This window comes from Solea senegalensis, linkage group LG19 (genome assembly GCF_019176455.1).
Source record: "Solea senegalensis isolate Sse05_10M linkage group LG19, IFAPA_SoseM_1, whole genome shotgun sequence".
Classification (NCBI taxonomy): Eukaryota; Metazoa; Chordata; class Actinopteri; order Pleuronectiformes; family Soleidae; genus Solea; species Solea senegalensis.
This window is the reverse complement of record NC_058038.1, coordinates 9,605,370-9,626,771: the sequence shown is the minus strand read 5'-3', so window position 1 is coordinate 9,626,771 and position 21,402 is coordinate 9,605,370. Positions and strand designations below refer to the sequence as shown.

At 41.8% G+C, this 21,402-nt stretch overlaps 2 protein-coding genes across 3 annotated transcripts in view; one reads left to right on the top strand and one right to left on the bottom strand.

The window, feature by feature from the left end:
- gjc1 (gap junction protein gamma 1) overlaps positions 1 to 21,402 on the top strand; it is a 797,916-nt gene that overhangs the window by 5,765 nt on the left and 770,749 nt on the right. The window lies entirely within an intron of this gene.
- The window catches only part of rusf1 (RUS family member 1), an 18,610-nt gene continuing 3,291 nt past the window's right edge, over positions 6,084 to 21,402 (bottom strand). Inside the window, exon 9 of the mRNA XM_044050992.1 lies at positions 6,084 to 6,193. Within this exon, the coding sequence (XP_043906927.1) occupies positions 6,084 to 6,193 (110 nt within the window). The remainder of the gene's footprint in view (positions 6,194 to 21,402) is intronic.

Genomic DNA, 21,402 nt, shown 5'->3' with positions numbered 1-21,402 from the left:
TTTGTTTGAGCAGCGCCACCGTGAGGAGACATGAAGTAGTGACGCCCGGTTTTAGAGTGCTTTAATTTGTTATTTAATTAAAATATCTATATTTGCCCTGGCGTGTCGAATTATCGTATTGCACGAGGAAGGGCGGCGATAGATCAGAAAAGTTAAACAAAAGTAAACGTATGAATGATTCCCAGTGAAACAGAGAGAGAGGCAGTAAATCCTCAGGGAAGAGGGAGAAGCTCACCGCTCGGTGTGGATGGAATGTGATGTCGCGTTCCCCGAGCCTCTTCTCGTGAAGAGATCTGGTCAGTGGAACAAATGAAAGCAGTCGTGAAGGCTCCTTCCCACCGGGAATGTCACTATAACATACAGGGATCAGCTCCGACGTACACACACACACACACACACACACACACGAGCTGTTTACCCTGCAGTCTGACTGTTGAACATGCATATTCAAACTGATATGTTGGACTCATGAATCTGCACGCTGACACATTTACATACGAGCTGCGCCCGCTGCAGCGCAGGCCGTGATTCAGGGTGACAGGTCTTATGCCACTTCCCTCAGGTTACCGAAGGGGGGGAGGAGTCACAACGTGACAGGCCCAGAGATGCGTTTCATTCACCGCCACCGTCCAATGACACAACCTGTCCGTCTATGTATTCTTCACTTTAGAGTCAGGTCACGTGATCACTCCTTGTTTTTGGCTGAAAATCATATGAATGGCCTCTTGAACACGTGCAGAGCTCAAGTATCTCGCCTGCTGTGAAGGAACCATATATCAAGAATAAGTCGTTCTTAAGTGTGTGAAACATTTTAAAATACACAGTCCGGCATGAGAGACGTTCGAGCCTCGCTGTTAATTTAGCTGTGTTTTAGTTTGAAGTCTTCACACAACATTGATGAATTATACATAGTTTGAAAGCTTTAAGTCTCCTGTTTCTTATCGTCGAGATCCATTTATCACCGACGCAGCCGAAGAACAGACGTATTTTAGAAGTTTAGACTTCAGACACAATGTCCACCGTCATTTCTGAGGACCTGGTGAAGTTCAGGGCTCAGATTTGAATTGTGGTTCAGTTTAAAGTACGTCGTTACATCCTGATGGAGCTTTTCTGTCTCCGACGTTTACAAACCACAGCAACAAACATTTCGCAGACGACATAATGTCGCCGAGATGATGTATTTCATTAGCATAATGATGAGATGTTCGTTAATTAACACGCTTGCTAAGTCCCAGATCAGCAAAACAGTGTGTTTAATATGTCTTTCCTTTGTTATGAGCTTTTTCTCGCTTTTAGCACATTCAGCAAGATCCCGAGATTAAACTTGCCTTGTGTTTGTTTGTTATCATCAATATTCTGTTGGCGGCCTGAACCGAACCACATGCTGATCTCAGGTCTTTTGATTTGTAGACCTGCCATCCTCCATCCTCTGTGTATCATACATTTATTTACCACCACTGTATTGATGGATTGCACACACACACATCCCATTGTGCAGTGTTGCCAGATACATATTCCAGGTGGCGATGAACATAATCCAGGGAATAACGTCCATGCAGCATAACTAACTAACTAACCCTAAACTAATTTAACTCAATACTGGCTCCTACATTTCTGACTCTGACTCTTAACACTCCATCTTGGAATATTGGATCTACTTTGTACAAAGGGCTGCTTCTCTTCAGGGTGAGCTGCACCTTTTCAAGCTTAACACCTCGTCTCCAAACCTTTGTTTTTGACAGAACGGTCCCTGCTGTTGCTTTACAGGCTTGTTTTTACTCTACGAACCTCTTGTCTCTCTTCAAGAGAGTTTGGGAGTAGCTGTCCTCTGTTAGCAGTTCCTTCCTTCTCTTTTTCTCATTTTGTAAATGTCATTTCCGCTCACTCACGACAAATCTTTATTAGTCAGAGGTGTCAGAGGAGAGTTTTAAAATCGTGAAGATTGAAACAGGTTTTCACAGATTTTTTTTCCAGCATCCTGAGGGATGTTTGTGCAGCGCGTGACGTCTGCTCCGCTGATCTGCTGCATCTCTCGATGCGCTCCGTCGTGCACCTGCTGCAGAACAGCTGCCATGTTTAACACAGGGTTCAACTTTTGAATATGCTTTTATACTTGAATATGAAGCTTACATGAGCGGTGTGGCTGCTCTAATCTGTGAACATGGGAGCCTGAATGGAAAGCAAGGTGTTCCGTGATGTAGTTGCTCGTTGTAGCCCACTCCCACTGGCCAAAAAACTGTTTATTCCCAGGTTTAAACGTGTCTTTTACCAGTGGGAATGAGTTTATTCAGCATTCGTTCTCAGTTCAAACGACGAGAATGTATATAATTCTTTTATTTTTCTTGGTTTAACTTGGTAGGCACAGTGTTTCACTGTCAGTGAGATATGTAGCGTGACGTTGTACCGGGTGCACCAACAATGAACAGTGATATCGAACGCGACAACACAGACAACAACAGAAGACATCCAGGAGCTTGTTTCTTTTTTTTCCTGCTTGGTTTGGGGCTGTTTGTCTCAACAAGACGTCAAGCTTTCTTTGAGAAGAGACTAAAGCGAGGGAGTGACGCTTTTCTGAGCTGACGGTCGTGGGTCTAGTACCAGTACCATTACTCTGGTCCCCCAAGGGAAGCATACAGAAAAATGGAATAGTTTGGGTCGGTTATTTTGGTACTACTCCTAATGGAAACGCAAAAAAGATACGTACTGAACTGTTCCACTCGGTGAAATAGATTTCCCTCTCTTTACTCTAATAGTGTGACATTAGAGCTAGTACGCGTTGGATTCTGTACCTGATATGAAGTGTAGATACCCTCCAGTGATCTACCTCCGCTCTCTTTTCTCTTCTCCCGTTTGCTTGTCCTGTTAAGTTTCCCGGTGGAACACTTACATACAGCTGGCACATACTGCACATACTGTATGTTTGCTGCCAAAACAGCATTGTTTTGAGGATCGTGTGACCAACTGGAACTTAATACCCGCTAATTCTGCTTAGGAAGAGGCTTAAGTTTGGATCTGTTTTGTGTTAAAAGAGTCTCCAGGCTCAATATGCAGGTTCATAGACTGCAGCAAAGTTTGAAGTGTTGGAATGCTCACAGACCTGACTTGTGTTTTTGGTCATGAGACTCTGTCGGCGCAGTGGAGGAGGCTTGCAGAGATTTCATTAAGCACACAAGTCACCTTCATTATCTGCAGAGCTGCACACAAGTGATTTGCAGAGTGCTGCTGACACCGTGGAGAACATATTAGAATCCGCGAGGAGATCTTGTGTCACAGCACTGCACGAGGCGCGAGGCATGCACTGAGCCGGCCTCCAGTGCTCGGGCCTGATTGGCCGAGCCGCGGCGGCTCCGGCCGGCGCAAAGTCCCCCTCGCTCTCTGTCACCGCAGAAGCCGAGCAGAGCGGCCAGGTTCACTGGCCGAGGATGACACTGTGTCACTGCACAGTTCACAACACACTGAGGCAAACACACACACACGAGGTCCAAAAGAAATGTGCAGAGAAAAGCAGAAGCAGCTGAGGACATGTCCGAAATGTAGACATTTTTGTTGCCCGTGTAGTAATGATTCATCATAACAATACTGGAATGCACACATTACTTCCATCTCATCAGTGCTGTGTCAGCATTAGAGACCCTTCACCCTCCCTCCCCCTGTTTACCTCACATGAAAGGTTCAGGACCTCCATCACATTGTCACAGCTTCTTATTTAAATGTATTTTTTTGTTTAGCGCCTTTCACACAAGGATTGCAGCTCAAGGTGCTTCGCAATGAAAGGAAAACAACATTTAAAAAGCTAATACAACAATAAAACACAGTGCAGGGTGGAACTAAAAGGAGAAGTATAACGTCAAAAAGTAAAAACCCTTGAAACAATGAAACAAAAGATGCAGTAAAAATACAGAGTAAAGCTAAGGTAAAGATAAGATAAAGTTGTAAGTCTTCTTTTAAAAATATCCAGTGTTCCAGAGTTCCAAAGTCTAGGGGCGTAAGTAACAAAGGTCTCCAGTAAACCAGCAGCGGACGGTCGCTACTTAGCTCATAATAATACACAGGAGAACAAACAGCGATTTGAATTTGCAGCCAAGTCAATTCAGATTCCCCTCACGTGTTGAGAACCCCCCGGCCGCTCAGTCTCAGTCTCTTCCTCGGATGTTTTCTGTGTTTTGCATCTCGTTCTCGCATGAATCAGCGTCTCGCAGAATGATTCAGCTGATTATCTACAAGACGTCACAAGTTTCGAGTGAGAACTATTTTTAGCTGCTGTTGCATATACAACATGTTCCTCCAGACACCGAGATGCTCCGGGGGTCGTTCTCCGTGTTTACACTGACTCTTGTGGAAAACCTTGTGCTTTTAAACTTTTTAACTGCCTTGTGAAAACCTCACTAAAGTGGGTTTTTGAGATTACGCCGCGGGCCAACTCTGGATTGAGTTGAATCTAAAACACAAAAACCTGCAAATGCCCATAATAATAATGAGATCAATTACTTTTTTTTTAGCCTTGCAGTCGTGTGAATATTTGTTTTTTCTTTTCATTGCTTGCCTGTTAAATTCAGTATCATATCTTAATTACAGTATGATATAGATAATATACTGTACATGATAACCTTCTGGTCACTACTGTCGTGATTCCACCACAAAGACACAAACGTTTTGTTAGTAGTAGACTGAGGAACGTCCTGTACGCACAACCGGTCTGTTTCTTCCTGCCTCCGTTTTAATGTGTCCACATAAACCAAAGCATCTTTCGCATTTCTCTTTCTCTTCCTTCCTGTTACATCACCTACACGTGATGTGTCTCCCAGGATGCTCCTGTCCTCTCCTGTCCTGTGCTGTCCTCTCTGTCTCTTCTCCTGGAGTCATGTTTAAACAAAGTAACATTCATACACGGGTGGGTTTCCATGGCCACGAGGCCTTCAGGATTATCTAAGCCGTAGCCCACCATGGTGTGATGGGTAGGAAGAAGCCCACAGGCGAGCACAGATGCTCTCATCATGCTTCTGTCGTGTGAATGTGCTGATAGCAGTACAGGCTAACACTTTGAGACTCTGTATGTAAAACAGAGAAAGAAGAAAAAAGAGGGGGTGGGGGTTGGGCTTCACTCGGCAGAATCACTTTAGGCCTAACTTTAAATATAGCTCTTTTCTTTTTTACTGTTTGTTTTCGGTTCGTGCCTCTGTGGCACGGGACTCCTGTAAATGCTGTTAGGAGTTAAAGAAGCCCGAAGACAGACCGTTTACATAAAGATTAACGCAGATGAAGATCGTGTTTCTTCTGAGGACAATAACGACTTGTATGTCCGGCCTGGAGGGCAGATCAGCAGCAGCAGCAGCAGCAGCGGCAGCAGCAGCAGCTTTGTCTGCTGGCACAGTGTGAATGTTTCTGGATCTCATCATCACTCCTGCCTCCAGCTTGTTTGGAAGGATGCAACCTTTCAGCTCCAGCTACACGTGTGTGTCCCCATGGAGTCAGCAAACATGTCTCAAACACTAAACTGAGGCATTTGTTCCTCTTAGTACACACACACACACACACACACACACACACATATGTATATGTATATATACATACATATATGTATATATATATATATTTATTTATTTTTTCTTACTCACTGTGATATTCAGGAGTCTGATACTGGGCAAAATCACTAGATTGGATAAAAGCAGTGCCGCAAATAGCGATTATTTTCATCATTGATTAATGTGTTGATTACTTTGTCGATTCATGGAGTGTTTGTTTGGTCCATTAAAATGTCAGAAAATATCGGAAAATGTTAACTGGTGTTTTCCCAGACGTCGACATGATGTCTTGTTTTGTCCACAATTTAAGATGAATCAGTTTTTCAGATTTATTTCTCTTATAAGGAGAAAACTTGTTTTAATTAAAAAAAAAAAGATTCATAGTATACATATTTTTTGCCTCTGTTTTGGTCTTTTTGAGCAGAAATGATGTGACATCAGAGCTGACTGAGGGAGCGTTAGTGTTTATACAGCAGCAGCACAGAGGTGTCCCATCAAACAGGGTTTTTGAGCAACAGTATTCATATTCCCAAACATTTTCATGAGCTCTTCTGTGTGTTTTCACTCATACGCCGCGACCTGTTTGCAGTCTCCTCGCTTCACCAGCTCGGTGTTGATGTTGCCTTCATGAAACAAATCACACCCTGTGAGCGGCCCGGGCGACGCGAGATCTGAACACAGAGAAACACAGAGAGAGCGAGTCGGCATTGTGTGAACGCACGCCACGTTTTAAAGCAAGGTTAATACATCTAATGTGGATCAGCAGCAGGATGGGGCTGTGTTCTTCTGACATATCAGTTATCAGTGAGATAAGACTGTTGTGGATTACATGGACTCTATAATCTATGAGACTGAGATGATTTTTCTGTCTTTATTCTGCTGTTTACTTTATCTCCTCTTAGAACAGATGCCAAACAAAGGAGGCTTTTGCTTAATGTAAATGGAAGCGAGTGTGGCACTGTGTGTGTGTTTGTGCGTGTGTGTGTGTCCTAATGTGATGAAGGAGGCTTCATTAGGTTGCTGTATGTGTGCCTGAGGCAGCCCTGAGGCTTTTCCCTCCAGCAGCAGCAGCAGCAGCAGCAGCAGCAGCAGCAGCAGCAGCAGCAGGTTTATGGAGAACATACTCTACAGCTCAGACATTCAGGCAAACCCTTATTCATATCAATCTTAGTCTAGGGCAATATTTACAGTATTTATCTGGATTCAAATAGTTAAACACTCAGCAGAAAAATGCATGGATGTCCTCGCGGGCTCTTGTGCTCATTTAAATGTGTTCCTTTATATTATTTTCTCCCCCCGTTGTCTTTGTTTTGCTTGTCTTCTCATCGGTGAACGGGCCGTATTGATGACAACGTTCTGCAAAATCCAATTTCGTGCACAACTAGACCTGTCAGGTGACAAGACAAGCATGATCGGATTATTAAAAGTTGCACTGGCGAAGGAGTGTGACCGTAGGCGAGAACATATTGCTGCAACAGGGTTTTTTTTTTTTTGTGTGTGTGTTTTTTTTGTTCTGCAGTCATTCAGCATGTTTCCCCTCTCCGCTCTCCCAGCACTCCCAGGCCTTTTCAGTCCTTTCTTTCCCTCCCAATTTTCCACATCCTTTAGGGGCTTTGTGGGAAATTTGATTGCTCAGTTCCGTTTACATTCACTCGCCATCTGCGGAATTTGGCTGCGAGTGTGAGTCGGTTCTTCCCGCTGGCAGCTTTGCATTGACTGTGCTCCTTATCATGTCGCGCTTTGAAATAGAAGCAGTGAACAAAAACGCCAGTGCAAAGATATACTGTATAGATACAGCATGAACGCATTGGTGTCTGTCATGGACTGAGACCTGCGTGAGTGAGCGAAAGACGTTTTAACGGCGCTAGTGTTACCTGTGACATTAATAATGACAGCTTTATTCAGGCGTCTCCCTGTAAACTGTGATAGAGACAATATGGTCTAAGTCAGCCATCATTCATTTCTTTCTTCAACCCCAGTACAAAGGGGATCTGTTGACAGGGAACGATACCACAGCAGCACATTTATGACACGGAGAAGAAAACCTAAAGGGAAGGCTGACATGTCACCGAATGTACATGCTTTTATAATTTAATCTGTTTGGTTAGGATTAAGTCGACGTCTTAGTTTTGGTTTAATACGGAGGAAATCTTCAGTGACAGCACGTTAAGTTTAGCGAATCTTAAAGCCTGGGTAGGACGCTCTCGAGGAAAGTAGTTCATGGCGGAGTCTCATTTCCAAGTGGTTAAACATTCATGTTTTGGTAATGAGGCTCGGAACAGATGACCTGAGGTAACCTTTCCAGTTTTGACACGCTCAACATCTAGAGAATATAAATTGTGCTTTTGTTTTTAGGTTGCTTTGCAGCATAGGATTGTGTACACACGCCTGTTTAGAGGAACGCCCACTCTGACTGAACTGAGCTGTGATTGGTCCATATCTTCTATCACGGGCCAGGTTTTTGTGAGTGTCTACAACCCAGTTCAAAAATGTTCGTACTGTCTTCTTGGTAATATCACTGAGCTTAACTTTCGTTCAGTCAGACAGCAAAAATAAGCAGAACAGATGACCCAGGAAGTGTTGGAAACATGTCTTATTTTTGCTGTTTGTCTGAATGAAACTTAAACTCAATCTGTTCTCCACCTGAGAGCGGCGTGTCCCCGATGTTCCCGCACATCCCCTGGTGTCGCCTCACCCTTGTAAACCCAGATTACCTCCTGCGTCTGTAAGGCAACGCAGAGGGACGTGACAGAGCAGCGGTATGTGACGATGACAGGGACCTTGAGATAATACAAACCATAGTAAATTGCCTGAACATAATCTATAGGTATACAATGATACATTTCTTATCACAACTGGATTACACATAAATATTCACAGAATGTAAAGTTTAACCGGACACAGACATACACTGAATAATGTTTACTTAAATAGTAAATAAATAATCTGGTTAAAGTGAAACCAGAGTTAAAGGCTCCGTGTATTGGCAACATTTCTCCAGATGGAGATATTAGGATTATTATCATAAATTACAGATTAATACTGCTTGTCAAAGGTGATACTCGTGTGGAATAGTATAATTACATTTCACTTTCACAGCATTCTCCAGTGCCATCTTCAGCCTTAACACAAAATTCCGCTGTTACAAATGGAACCTAAGGAGACATAAAAATAGAGCGACTGCCACCCACTGTTACCACTTTATCTCTTCACCCTCATCTATTAAGATGTCATCTGCTGCGACAAGCATGTCGAGAGACAGTGGTGATTTAAGCCTGAACTCTGTTTCACAGTTTCGTCGTTTGATCAACCTTGGCCTCTTCTCGCAGCCGGGATGATCTCGGCTCTTGTTTCTGTCCGTGGTGCTGTCAGGTGGTGGCTGAAGAATGCTTTACATAGACTGACTTATCACCCAGATATTAAGAATAATAGCTGGAGAAATCCTTGTCCCTCGCCATTCACGTCACTGACATGGACAGAAATAAATATGAATGATTTGTTAGAGGAAACAGGGCCAGGGTTAATGTATGGAATACATTTTGTATGCTTTTGTGGTTGGATAACCTAAAATATTGGCAATATTGTTTTTTGATTGATTTGATTCAGATTGGATGAGTTGAGTTGAGAAGGTACTTTTTTTTTAGTGGAGATGCAACCTAAACCGTGTCGTGCCGAGGTGAGTAGAGCACATGTACGTGCACACGTCCGTTCTGCAACCCCCCCCCAATATATGTGAGCCCCCCGAAAGCCGCAGTATAGTTCACACACTGATTACATCACTGCATCTGGATGTACAACACCTTCACATTTGTGTGACATTTAGTGTTAAAAAGCATGTTCATTTGTAGCCTGGGTGAACCCAGCTGAGTCTGGCAGCAATTTGATTTCACACTGCACACACACACACACACTGCACACACACACACACTGCACACACACACACACACACACACACACACACTGCACACACATCTGGCAGAAACACAATTTTGGCCAACTTTAGAATCCAACATGGCAGCCACTGAAGAGCAGCTGTCTTTCAATGTGATTCATCTGAGTCATTGTGTGTTTGCTTGTACGTCTACGCAATTGTGTACAGAGACATGTAGATCTATGTCCGTTGGTCACGCCTCTTTTTAAGTTTATAGGTGATTACACCATTTCCAAGTCAAGTCAATTTTATTTATAAAGCCCAACATCGCAAACACAATTTGCCCTGAAGGGCTTTACATGGAGTGAGAAAGAACTCCCCAAAAACCCTTGTACAGGAGAAAAAACAGGAGGAGCAACAGACGACACTCATACTCCATCTCAAATGAGAGCCAGGCGACTTAATTTCACTCACTGCTGCCAAATTTGTGTTTTTTTGTGATCACAGTTACCTCATTAACCTCCAATCAGTTCATCTGTTGTACTAAATTTGCCAGATAGACAACCCAAAAATGTAGCGCCTCTGGCGTTGGCTGACGCTGGTGAGTAGAGGCATGAAAATATCAAGTGACGGAGGGAGGGAGGGTGTTACAGTGAGGACGGTGAGGGAGGTTGAGGGAAGACGTCTGACTCTGAAGACCAGAGATACCACAGGTGGACAACACAATGACGGCGTTACCTTTATTATTCCTGTCATTGGGGACACTCGTTTGCAGATTATCAAGGATTCATGTCAACAGCTTAACTCAAATTAAAGCTTAATTAGAACACGGAGTCGCTCTGCGCTGTGTGTGTGTGTGTGTGTGTGTGTGTGTGTGTGTTGAGCTGTGATAGAAGAGACATGCCTCCTGCCTTTTTGTATTTTCCTCCACACAAGCTCAGCCAAGATCATCTGCCCAGCGTTCAGTCACTGCGATGCCAACGGTGTCTGTGCTTATCTGTTGTAAACAAGTTCAACTGTGGCTGGCAGTGGCATTTGGCCTCCGTGTGCTCTCCTTTCTGACATTGTGTCCGTGTGTGTGTGTGTGTAGATGCCGCCAGTGGACCGTAAAAAAGCTCAGACCCTTAAGTTTACTGTCGTTTCGTCTGAGATTTAAACAGCCCACCGCCTCAGGGCGAAAGCCACATTTCATTATACAATGCTAATTAATTTCCACGGGAAGTCATGTGTGCCACGAACTGATTGACTCGTTGTCACTCCCTGAATAGATGTCCACAACTCTAAGTGATGCTCTAAGTGCCAATTTCACGCTAGCTACAGGGGTTGAAGTTAAGCCATTAACTTTTTTTTCTGAAGTGAAATGTCAGACGACTTTAATGGGACAGCTGCTAACCAGTCTCTCATTAGTGTTGTTGCGTTGTTTTTATGTCCCGGGGGATGTGTTTGTGATTTAAATTCTCCTAATGTCTCTCTTTAAAGGTCCTTTTTGGAAGTACTGTACTTCACTACGAGGCAAAAAAACTGAAAAAAACCTGACAAAAAAAACTAAAAAATTCACACACGGGAAACTTTGGCAGTGAACTGGCACTAATTAAGGTCCCTGAGTGAGTGAGACAGTTAAAGCATTAGTGACCTTTGAGCAATTTTGACTGATGCAATATGTGTTTACATATTTTATTTTGTCATCAGTTTCATTTGTAAAGGTTTACAAACCTCACATGAATTTAACAGTTAATGTGAGGTTTCCATCCCGTTGTCCTTTTTGCACGACACAAGAAAGAACCCCAACCTCGTTAAAAAAGTAACTAAGTAGCGCTTACTCAACAAGCTACTTTTTTACTTTAATTAGTGCTTTTACTAAAAAGTAAAATCTTATAATGTATTATGAAACATTTACTTGAGTAGAATATTTCATCTACTCTTTCCACCTCTGCCAGAGTGTGACATTTAGGGCCGGACTGAGGCCACGCCCAGACGGAAACGGCACGAAAAGGAAAACAATCTTTTTCTTTCTTTTCCATTTTCAAAAAGTTTCCCTTAGAGACGACTCAAAATGATTGTAGTGCACATGCCAGCACTATATGTTGTGCTGTAACGTTACACCGAGAATAACAGAAGAAACGGAAATGGAGAATGAACTGAACCTGAGGAAAGACGTCTGTTTGTTTATGTTTACGCTTGGTGCCGTTTCCCTGTGCATATTTAGCGACTTTACAGAAGACAGCACATTAATGTCAATGAAGTGTGCAAGAATTAGTGACATCTAATGGTGAGATTAGAGACGGTCACAAACGGACGACTCCTCCACTCACCCCCTCACTTTCTCAAGGTTGCCAGGGAGCTTTTTTAACGGTGGCTGATGTGAAACGTATAGTGGTTTGTCCATTTGGGCTGCTGTGGATGACGGCTTCTGTAAAGCAAGGCCCTTGTCTGTTGGAGCAGGGAAACGTTTATCACATGCAGGGTTATGGTTAGGGTCGTGTTCTAGGCTTTTTCTAAGATCCCTCTTAAACGCTACACACTGGACCTTTAAGTCTGCTTGGCATTGGTATGATGAGCGCTGACAGACTCGACTCCTGACAGAGCAGACGGGCGGGATGAGCTCAGGTCTGTCTTGGCAAGAGACAATGAGCATCGACAGTGAAGACGAGGCCTCTGTGCAGGAGCGACCTAATGTTCTCACGCCCCTTCACTCATCTCGTTCCCTCTGTCCCGCTCTACCTCGCTTAACCCATTTGTCTTTTCGCCGTGCATCCCCAACGTCTCTCCTCTAAGGTCAATCCAGCAGAGCTCAGAGAGCCATTATTCGTGGTTACTCATAAATCTCCACGCTAATCAGCTCCTGTACACATCAGCTTTCAGGGAACTACCCCCCTGAGAGCAAGAGAGCCATCTCATCAATAAGTGAGGAACTTGTGCAATTTTCTGTGTGTGTGTGTGTAGTCATTGACCCCTGTGCTGAGGTCTGTAAATCTTTTTTGCTCTGTGTGTGGGTTCCTCAGCCCGTTCATTGCCTGTTAGCAGCTGGACTAACATTAAGGCCTGTATGAGGACGTGTGGTCACTGGGCTACATCTACACAAACACTCATCGTAAAAACCTCTATTTCTCAACGCCAGCTTTATACGCCACAGATGTCGTCCATCACTCCTTTTAACAATGAATTGAACTCCTACACTTTATGTGTTTTACCTGAAAGGGAGAGTTTGGGTTTTATGAATTATGTGCTTTGACAAATTGTCAACACTACATATATATATATATATATATATATATATATATATATATACATGTATATAATAAATGGCTGCCAGCAGGGACGAAAGAAAAAATTGATTTTATCCACTTAACAAAAGGTTCACTAAATAATATCAATGACTGCTTTCATTTATTATATCTCAAGAATATGTCATGTTATGCTAGACTGAAGTTTTTGTGTGTCGCTCACTCCTCACCAAAGGCCATACAGAAACTCATTGATTTTACGTCACGGCACAGGAGAGTTACTGATTCACTCCTGCCTCCTTCAGTAAGTTCAATTGTGTTATTCTATGACTGGTGTGGTGTGGTTTAGAATCCTTAGTTTGGATTTACACGTGACACAAACTGACCAAAGGAGGCAGCTGTTGACCGGCAGCTCCTGTGTCTCCACCAGCTAAAATTCTTCATTTTTTTCTATAGACTTTGGTCAAACAGCTAGTGCAGTGTCACTGCACTCCTTATACATTTATTATACACTATATCAATGTAAGAACATCATATTATTCTCAGAGCTACAATTAAATTATACAGCATCATGACAAACACCATATGAACATTGTTATTACTTATTTTACTGTGCGGAACTAAATGCCTTGTTAGCGCAGTCATTTATAGAATAGAATCTTTATTGTCATGGTGCAATGAAACTGAAAACTAACACTAATTTAAAAATGCAATGTAGAAATAAGAATAAATGATATAAAAAGGTGCGAGAGCTTATCTTTGTGGGTTTGTCCATGCTCGGATGGTTCAGATGCCTGAGGGAGAGTGGAGAACTATGAATGTCCAGGGTATTTTGACATGAGCATCATGTGAAGGAAACTGGAGAACACTTGGAGGAACATGTTGTTACTTATTGTATCTCGTAGTCATTCGGATGCTCAGGTTTGTCATTATGAATAAGGGACCTTTAAAATCTGGCAAAATGATTATCTCAATACATGGTTTCAACGATGCACAGGGAGGGAGAGCTGAGGTTGACATAGAGAAAACACTATGTGCATGTACTGAAACTTCTCTCACATTGTTTTTAAAATATAAAACGTGAAACAGCCAGAGCTGTGAGTTATACTCGTGCCTCTCCCGTGTTTGATTCTCAGTGGCTTCCATGGACACTGAAAACAGAGCAGTGCACATAAACACCGGAGCAAAACTCCACCCTCCTGCCTAACGGATAAGATGAAAGTAGCACTTGTGCTGTGTGTTTACACTTTCAGGGGGCATTTGGAGTTGAAACTGAGTTTTCTTTTTCTTTTTCTCCCCCTGCGCCACATTTCACGCTGCAGACTCTTTCAAACGTTGCTACAGCATCACAGAACTAAAGAAATAAGAGAGGAAACTAGAAGAGTACTGAACAACTGAATCTCCTGAGCTCCAGTTACATCTACAGTATCTCAGATTAGGGGCCACACGGTTGGTGTAGTGGTTAGCATTCTTGCCTTTGAAGGAAGAAGACCCCCGGTCGGAACAAGGTCCTTTTTTTTTCTGCTTGGACTTTCCACGTTCTCCCCGTGTGTGCTTGGGTTTTCTCTGGGTTCTCCGGGTTTCCTTCCACAGTTGGAAAACGTGCAGATTTGTGGATTAGGCAAATTGGACTAAATTGACCGTGAGAGTGAATGGGACCTGTGATTGACTGGCGACGTGTCCACACATTTCACTCTATGTTAGCTGGGATTGGCACCAGCGCCCCTGTGATCTTCATGTGGAGGATACAGTGGTAGAAGATGAATGAGTGAGTGCCTCACATTACTTTACTAGACATGGGAATAAGTTAATTATTCATTTTTGGTGAGTTTGTGTTATCAGTTAAAATGTGAGAGCTTTCAAAGAGCGTTCACAACAGCTATTGCTGTTATTAATAAATCATTTGTCATCCTTTAATGAAGTGTTTGCTGTTAGCACTATCTCATCTACACCTGTGTGTAGAAAGTGTCCTTTAAATCTGTACATTGTTGAACATTCATTTCTAGAGACTTTTGGGGCGGCGGGCAAAAGGAAACCCAGGGGCCCTCATGTCAAAATCTAACCAAGTTTGATACCAATTGGGATGACAGGTGTAGCGAGTGTACTTAAGTTTTCATTGCAGTCTGTTAAATTTTAAAATAAAGGCTGTTTTCACAACATTGTTCTTGCTAATTTTGATTGATTAGTCATTATTTATTTATGGTTAGTTATCATAATAATGTCGTTTTTCTTCAAGCAAACACATGTGACAGTCATTTTATTTCATGCTTCACAGTAAAATCCATTTGAGCTTTGGACAATCTGAAGATTTCGCTTCAGGCGACAGGAAAAAAAAACATTTTTATTGATCTAACAGTCGATGGACACAAAAATATTGGGCAGCGGTGGAGCTGAGGATTTAGTTGCAGCCCTGAAACCTGAATTCCTGCTCAAGGAACAGCTGTTTTGGTTACGGTTGGGTTGCAAAGACGATATCTCGCCCACAGGCATCGCGTTGTGTATGTGTGAACTCCACATGAAATGGCCCATCATTCACAGTCAGTGGCATGTGGTGTATGTCATGTGCAAAGAGCCCGTGTGCGTCCTTATGGTCCTTGATTGATGTTGATGACGAGGAGGAAGTGGAGGTATTGGAGGGTGGGCGGGGGATGGGGACGGCGCACAGCAGTGTGAACAGAAGCAGGGAGGTCAGTGGAGCACAGTGTGTGTGTGTGTGTGTGTGTGTACAGTAAGCGCCCACAAGAAGGAAGGTGGGGGATGGTGAGGATCTGGGGACACTATTGAGCTGAGACCCAGCCGAGTCCTTTCAGATATTATAATACGTGTGGGAGCAGCTCTGTTTCTTTTCCTGCGCTCAGTGTCAGACTGTGAACGTCGTTGCATGAGAGCTTTGTCTCGGCTCAGAGCTCAGTGCCATGAGCTGAATCAGGGCTCTCCATTCATGCACTCTCTGCCATTCTGTCTCATTAGACTGTGAGCGCCGTGCGTGTGTGTGTGTCGAGTGTATTATTGTGTGTGTGTCGAGTGTATTATTGTGTGTGTGTGTTTGTTTCTGTATCGTGTGAGAGTTGATTGCTTTGCTGGCAGGGTTTTGTTCAATAGCATATGTGTGCATCCAGCGTGGGTCCGCATCTGTATCCGTGGTGTACGTACAGATTATATTTATGTATCATGTTTTTATTCCGTGGTATAGATGTATGTAAATGTTAGGACCCCGCATGAAGATGTATTTTTTTTTTTTGCAGCTTAAACTCTAAATTTCAAGAATAAGTCGACATGTCGAAATTAAACTCTAAATTTTGAGATAAAAAAAATAAATAATTGAGAATGAAGTTGGTCTGTCATGTCAAGAATTAAGACAACGTATTAAGGTCAAAATCTCGAAAATGGAGTTGACATCTTGAGATTAAACTTGATATTTTAAGAATAAGGTTGGGATATCAGGTTGAGATTTAAGTCGAAATGTCGACTTAAATCAAGTTTAAGCTCGTCATGTACATGTTGAGCTTCATGTTGGCTCTTACATAATAATATTTACTGATATCAGCCCGTTATACAATTTGAAACAACATTTAGAATGCAATTAAATTATTACAGTTTTATGTTCTATGCCAATTTAAAAATAATAATAAAATGCAATATACAAATCTTAGAAAGAGTTCTTATATTTTCGTTCTCGCATTAGAACGTCGCAGTAGCTCCACCAGTAAATTACTGTTCTAAAGCTGGAAATGGAAAAAGGAAAAACTACTTTTTTACTAGAATTGTAACCAAATCTCTGAAGCCCTTCTCGTTAAAGAATAACCAATACAAGAAAACATAATGCTACAATATCAGACTGTTACATCGTATCAGCTCTTTCCAAAGTCAGTCAAAAATGTCCTGCCCCCGGGCGAGACGTGGAATCGTCTCACGCCTTTGTGACTGCATTACTTTTAAGGCCAGCTACGAATCCTTGACCCAGAATTTTTTTTTTTTTCTTGCTTTACACGTCACACAAATGTTGAGCAGCAACATGCAGAGGGACACGAGTGTGTGTTTGAAATGCAGCATCAGCGCTTTCCTCTGAGTCACCTCTCACCACCACTCTACTCTTTGTGTCCGTCAGTCTTTCAGACGGCAGAATGGCCCCCACAGTGAGGACTGAGGCTGAAAGCTGCAGCTGCTGCTGCACACACACACACACACACACACACACACACACACACACACACACACAAACACACACACAGATGGAGAGAGCTGCTCCTCCCTGTTTGTCTAATAATTTGTTTTGCATTAATAGCCAGACTGTTGCCATTTAAATCTTTCACTTCACTTCACTCAGTGCTAATGCAGCCGCATAAGTGGGTTACCAAAGTCATTTTAAAGATAGCTCAACCTATTAGCTTTAAAGTCACAGCATAAAAGCAGGGTTAGGGTGCAAGAAATGCAGCCATCTGTAGATTATAACTGTAATTAAGATTACGATGCATGCTGCAGAAATGTCTTTGTGCACACACAGGATTAAGTTGCTTTGATTTTGAATGGTTTCTTATGGAGTATTGTAATAAATAACAACAATAAGATAAGGTTTTTTATTCTTATATGGTTCATCAAGAAATAAAGTCTAAAGTTAGAAGAAAAGACAAAGGTAAACGTATGTGTTTGTGTAAATATTTACAACATGATTATCAGTGAAATTTATAGAAATTACTGTTAAGTTTAAATGTTCCTTTTAAAAGCCTTCATTGTCATTGCACAGGAACAGTAAAAGCTTCAGGTACAACACAATTGTAGAAGCCTAAGGTCTGAGATGCAGGAGAAAAAAAAGTATAATATGAAAATGAATAAATGTAACAAACATAAAATAAGATTAAGATTATGCGTTTGCATAGCAACCACCAAATATCTTAATTTACTTATTTGTCGTTGTCTCTGTGGATACACACGCACAAGAAAAATGAGATCTCATTTCTCGACCATAAGTGCAGTGCATAATATAAAAAAACAGATTATAGATTAAAAAAGAGTTATAATACGTATATTAACATGCTCAACTTAGTGTTCAACATTTCTCTCTCACCCAGAGCAGCTGTACAAGATCAGCATTTATGAGGAGGGGACATAATCTGTTAATAATAAATAACTTCAAATTTAACTGCATAAGTTTGGCAACCCTTCAGTTACAAGCCCAATTCCCTTTCACTTGGCCACAGGTCGCCCACTGTGATGTAAAGTGCTGTGCCACCTGGATCAGGTGCAAGAAAAAAACTGCAACTTAAAGTGACTTCACTGTGACTTAAAATGTAGTTTTTTTTAATGCCACGCTTTGTGATTTATGTAAAAACTCTGCATACTTTCTGAACTGCTAAGAGCTGCTGTCACATTTTGTATTTTTCACATATCATAAATATGTATAAACCAGTTTAACAACTGCCAAATGCTTTTTGCCCATTTATCAGGAGGATTTTTGCGCTGTGAGTCAAACCTTCCAATTCGCATTCCTCATTTCACAGCATAAACATAGGATTCTGGAGTCAGCTCCGCTCGCTATTTATACATATTTTGGACATTATTCAAAGAGTCCTCATCTGTCTCGCCGATGAGGACAGATGAGGAGCCCCCCCATCATCTCAGCTCCTGCAGCATTAAAGATATGCTGCTGTAAATGAAGTCATTCCCTAATCCCACGTGTGCTGTATGTACAGCCCCCTCTGACGAAGACTCACCGGGGAGAAAGTGCCGTGAGACTTTGAGGATAATATTAGTTTGGTGATAGGGTCATAGAAGATGTGTGAGGGAGTGGCACACGCACACAAACGCACACAAACGCACACACTGTGCATCCAGGTGTGTGTGATATTCAGCAGCAGCAGTTGCCTCAGGGGCAGATCTGTCTGACAAGTGAATGCATGATGTAATAAATGACTGGCCACTTCCCTGGAGACTGTGAATAATATGAATAAGAATAACACACACACGAATACAGTAGTTTTCTCACGCCCACACCTAAACACACACACACACATATTTCCTCTGCCCTCCAAACCTGTCATCCAAGACAAAGGTGCTTCACACACACTCACAAGTTGGATTTCCATTACACCCAGAAATGGGCAAAACTTAATTATCGCAATAAAAAGCCGTTAATGGAAACACCTACATTTTGAAAAGCCTCTCAGATATCACTTAAACATTTTTACGCTCTCATGAGGTTGTTTTTCCAGATGTGTCGATATATAAAAGATCCTCACAAAAGTCTAATGGAAACACTTTACATGTCACGGGCATCACCGGACACGACGTAAGGGAGGGATCAGAGAAATCAGTGGCCTCTGCCAAGGGTTTTGCATTTGAAGGATCACCCACTGCCTTTGTCCTCTGTGGAAAAGATAGTCTCGCGGGGCGAGATGTTACGAGAAAAGATGTCACGAGACTGGACTTAAGGCTCACACGCAAAAACAGTAGCCATTGTACCATTCTTCTTAAGACACTGCAATGATTTCCATTCATTTGGACAAACGTGAACAAAGCTGTATCCCTAACCTGATCCATAACCGTGGTTAATGCCAGTTAACAAGTTCCTCAGACATGACTCATTAGGACCAGGTTTTGGACTCCATGAGGACGACTGGTCCTGGCAAGGTGAGTGTTTATGCCAGAAAGAGTCCTAAAGAGGCAACAAATACAAGTAAATACACAAATGAATTGAATATGCTCTACATGTGCCCGAAGACACAGCAACAAACATCTAATTTGGAGTTGTTCTCAATCTGACCCACACACACAAAAACACGCATGTGCATGCACACACAGAGAGAGATAGACAATACCTCACACAGCAGCCATTTCCCCCAGGAACACTTTATTTTACCACAAAGTTAGTGGTAATTTTGTTACATAGACAGGTTTTTATTTTTATCTTTAATTCAAACATAAAGAGTATATTTATTATATGTCAATACACTCCTTCACTCACACACAGATGTTCATATATGCCCTTCTTTCCTCCTCCAGCTCCTTCTCTCCTCATCCTTGTCTCCCTCCTTTCTCCTCTAATGAGTTGTTGCAGGTGAGCTGCAGCATAAGGAGAGGGCAGACGTGTGCGGAGCTCCCGTGCGTGTTTGTGTCTGTCTTCACGTACACAAAGTTCACACGCTCACACAAATGATGCGCGGTTGTCTGTTCACCTCGGGTTGCAACTCAACTAATTACTGATGAGAATCTTAAAGGCAGAGGAATGTTCAGGTTTGACGGCAAAGCCTGAGATGAAGTGGTGGAGATGAATGCATGAATCAACCAATACTGAGAGTCCACAGCTTTAAAATAGTTTCCTGTTTTCTTCTCTAGTCGTAATCATTTGAGAAAAAAGTTGTTATACTCTGAGAATAAAGTCGTAATATTGTGAAAATAAAGACGGAATTTATGAGAATGAAGTCGTAATATTGTGAAAATAAAGTCGTAATATTGTGAGTGTAAAGTTGTAATATTATGAAAATAAAGTAAAAAAGGAACCATATTGTTATGAAGGGGGCACCCAGATTTGAACTGGGGACCTTTTGGTCTTAAAGCTGAATGATCTACCACTAAACTTAATATTTACCAGTGATCGGTGACTCCAGATGGAAGTATTTAATTTCTGTGTGGATCTATATATACAAATATGATTAGCATTCCACATAAGTATTCACAGCTATGATTATAGTGTATATTATCAAGAGTGAGGAGCCAAGAGTTTAAGAACGGTCAACTTCTTCTCTAGCCAAGTGTCCAAGCACTGAGCCATAAACACAGGTCTGACAGTGGCTTTGAGATCACAGAAAGGTGCCATGGTTTGTCTAATCTGAATTAGCAGCTTCTTTGCAAAACATACTAAACCTTTATATGTATCACAGAGCTTATGGGGTTTATATTATTCTTCGCCTGCATCGTCTAAAGTCTCCCTATGGTGGTTTAAGCCTCTTGATGTTTGCTCCTATGTGGTATTTAACATGCTGCAAAGCTTGGTCACACATGCACCGTGTATGGTTGCCGTAAACATTGACCTATACTATAAACTGTAGCATCTCTCTTTAACTTAAACTGTGTTTAACTTAAGCTGATGCTGACATACACGTGTAGGGCTCAGCTCAGTACAGCATTTGCAATGTGCCTTTAAAAAGGAAAAGATACAATTAATGTTTAACATTTTTGAGGGAACAACAACATGTTGAGTTGTACTGTGTTTGACACCAAATTGCCATATTATAAAAACATGTTTTTGTCAAAATGTCATAAGAAAAAGAAAAATTATGTATTGTACGATAAAAATATGTATTATGTGAGTAATGGGGGCGGGACTAGATAAGCTTTTGCGTCTCACGCTTTCCCTTTCGGTTATGTGTATGGTGTGAACTACACTAAGATGATGTGTGATGATGAGTGATCTAACTGACAAGACCGAAAGAAACATATAAATAAATAAAAATATGCTATGTCGTCCAAAATCACGTAAAAAACTCATAGTATAGTACGTCGTCCAAAATCACCTAAAAAAGTCATAGTATACTATGTTGTCCAAAATCACCTAAAAAAGACATACTATAGTATGTCGTCCAAAATCACCTAAGAAAGTCATAGTATAGCATGTCGTCGAAAATCACTCAAAAAAGTCATAGTATAATATGTCGTCCAAAATCATCAAAAAAGTCATAGTATAGTATGTCGTCCAAAATCACTAAAAAATGTCATAGTATAGCATGTTGTCGAAAATCACTCAAAAAAGTCATAGTATAATATGTAGGTCAAAATCACTAAAAAAGTC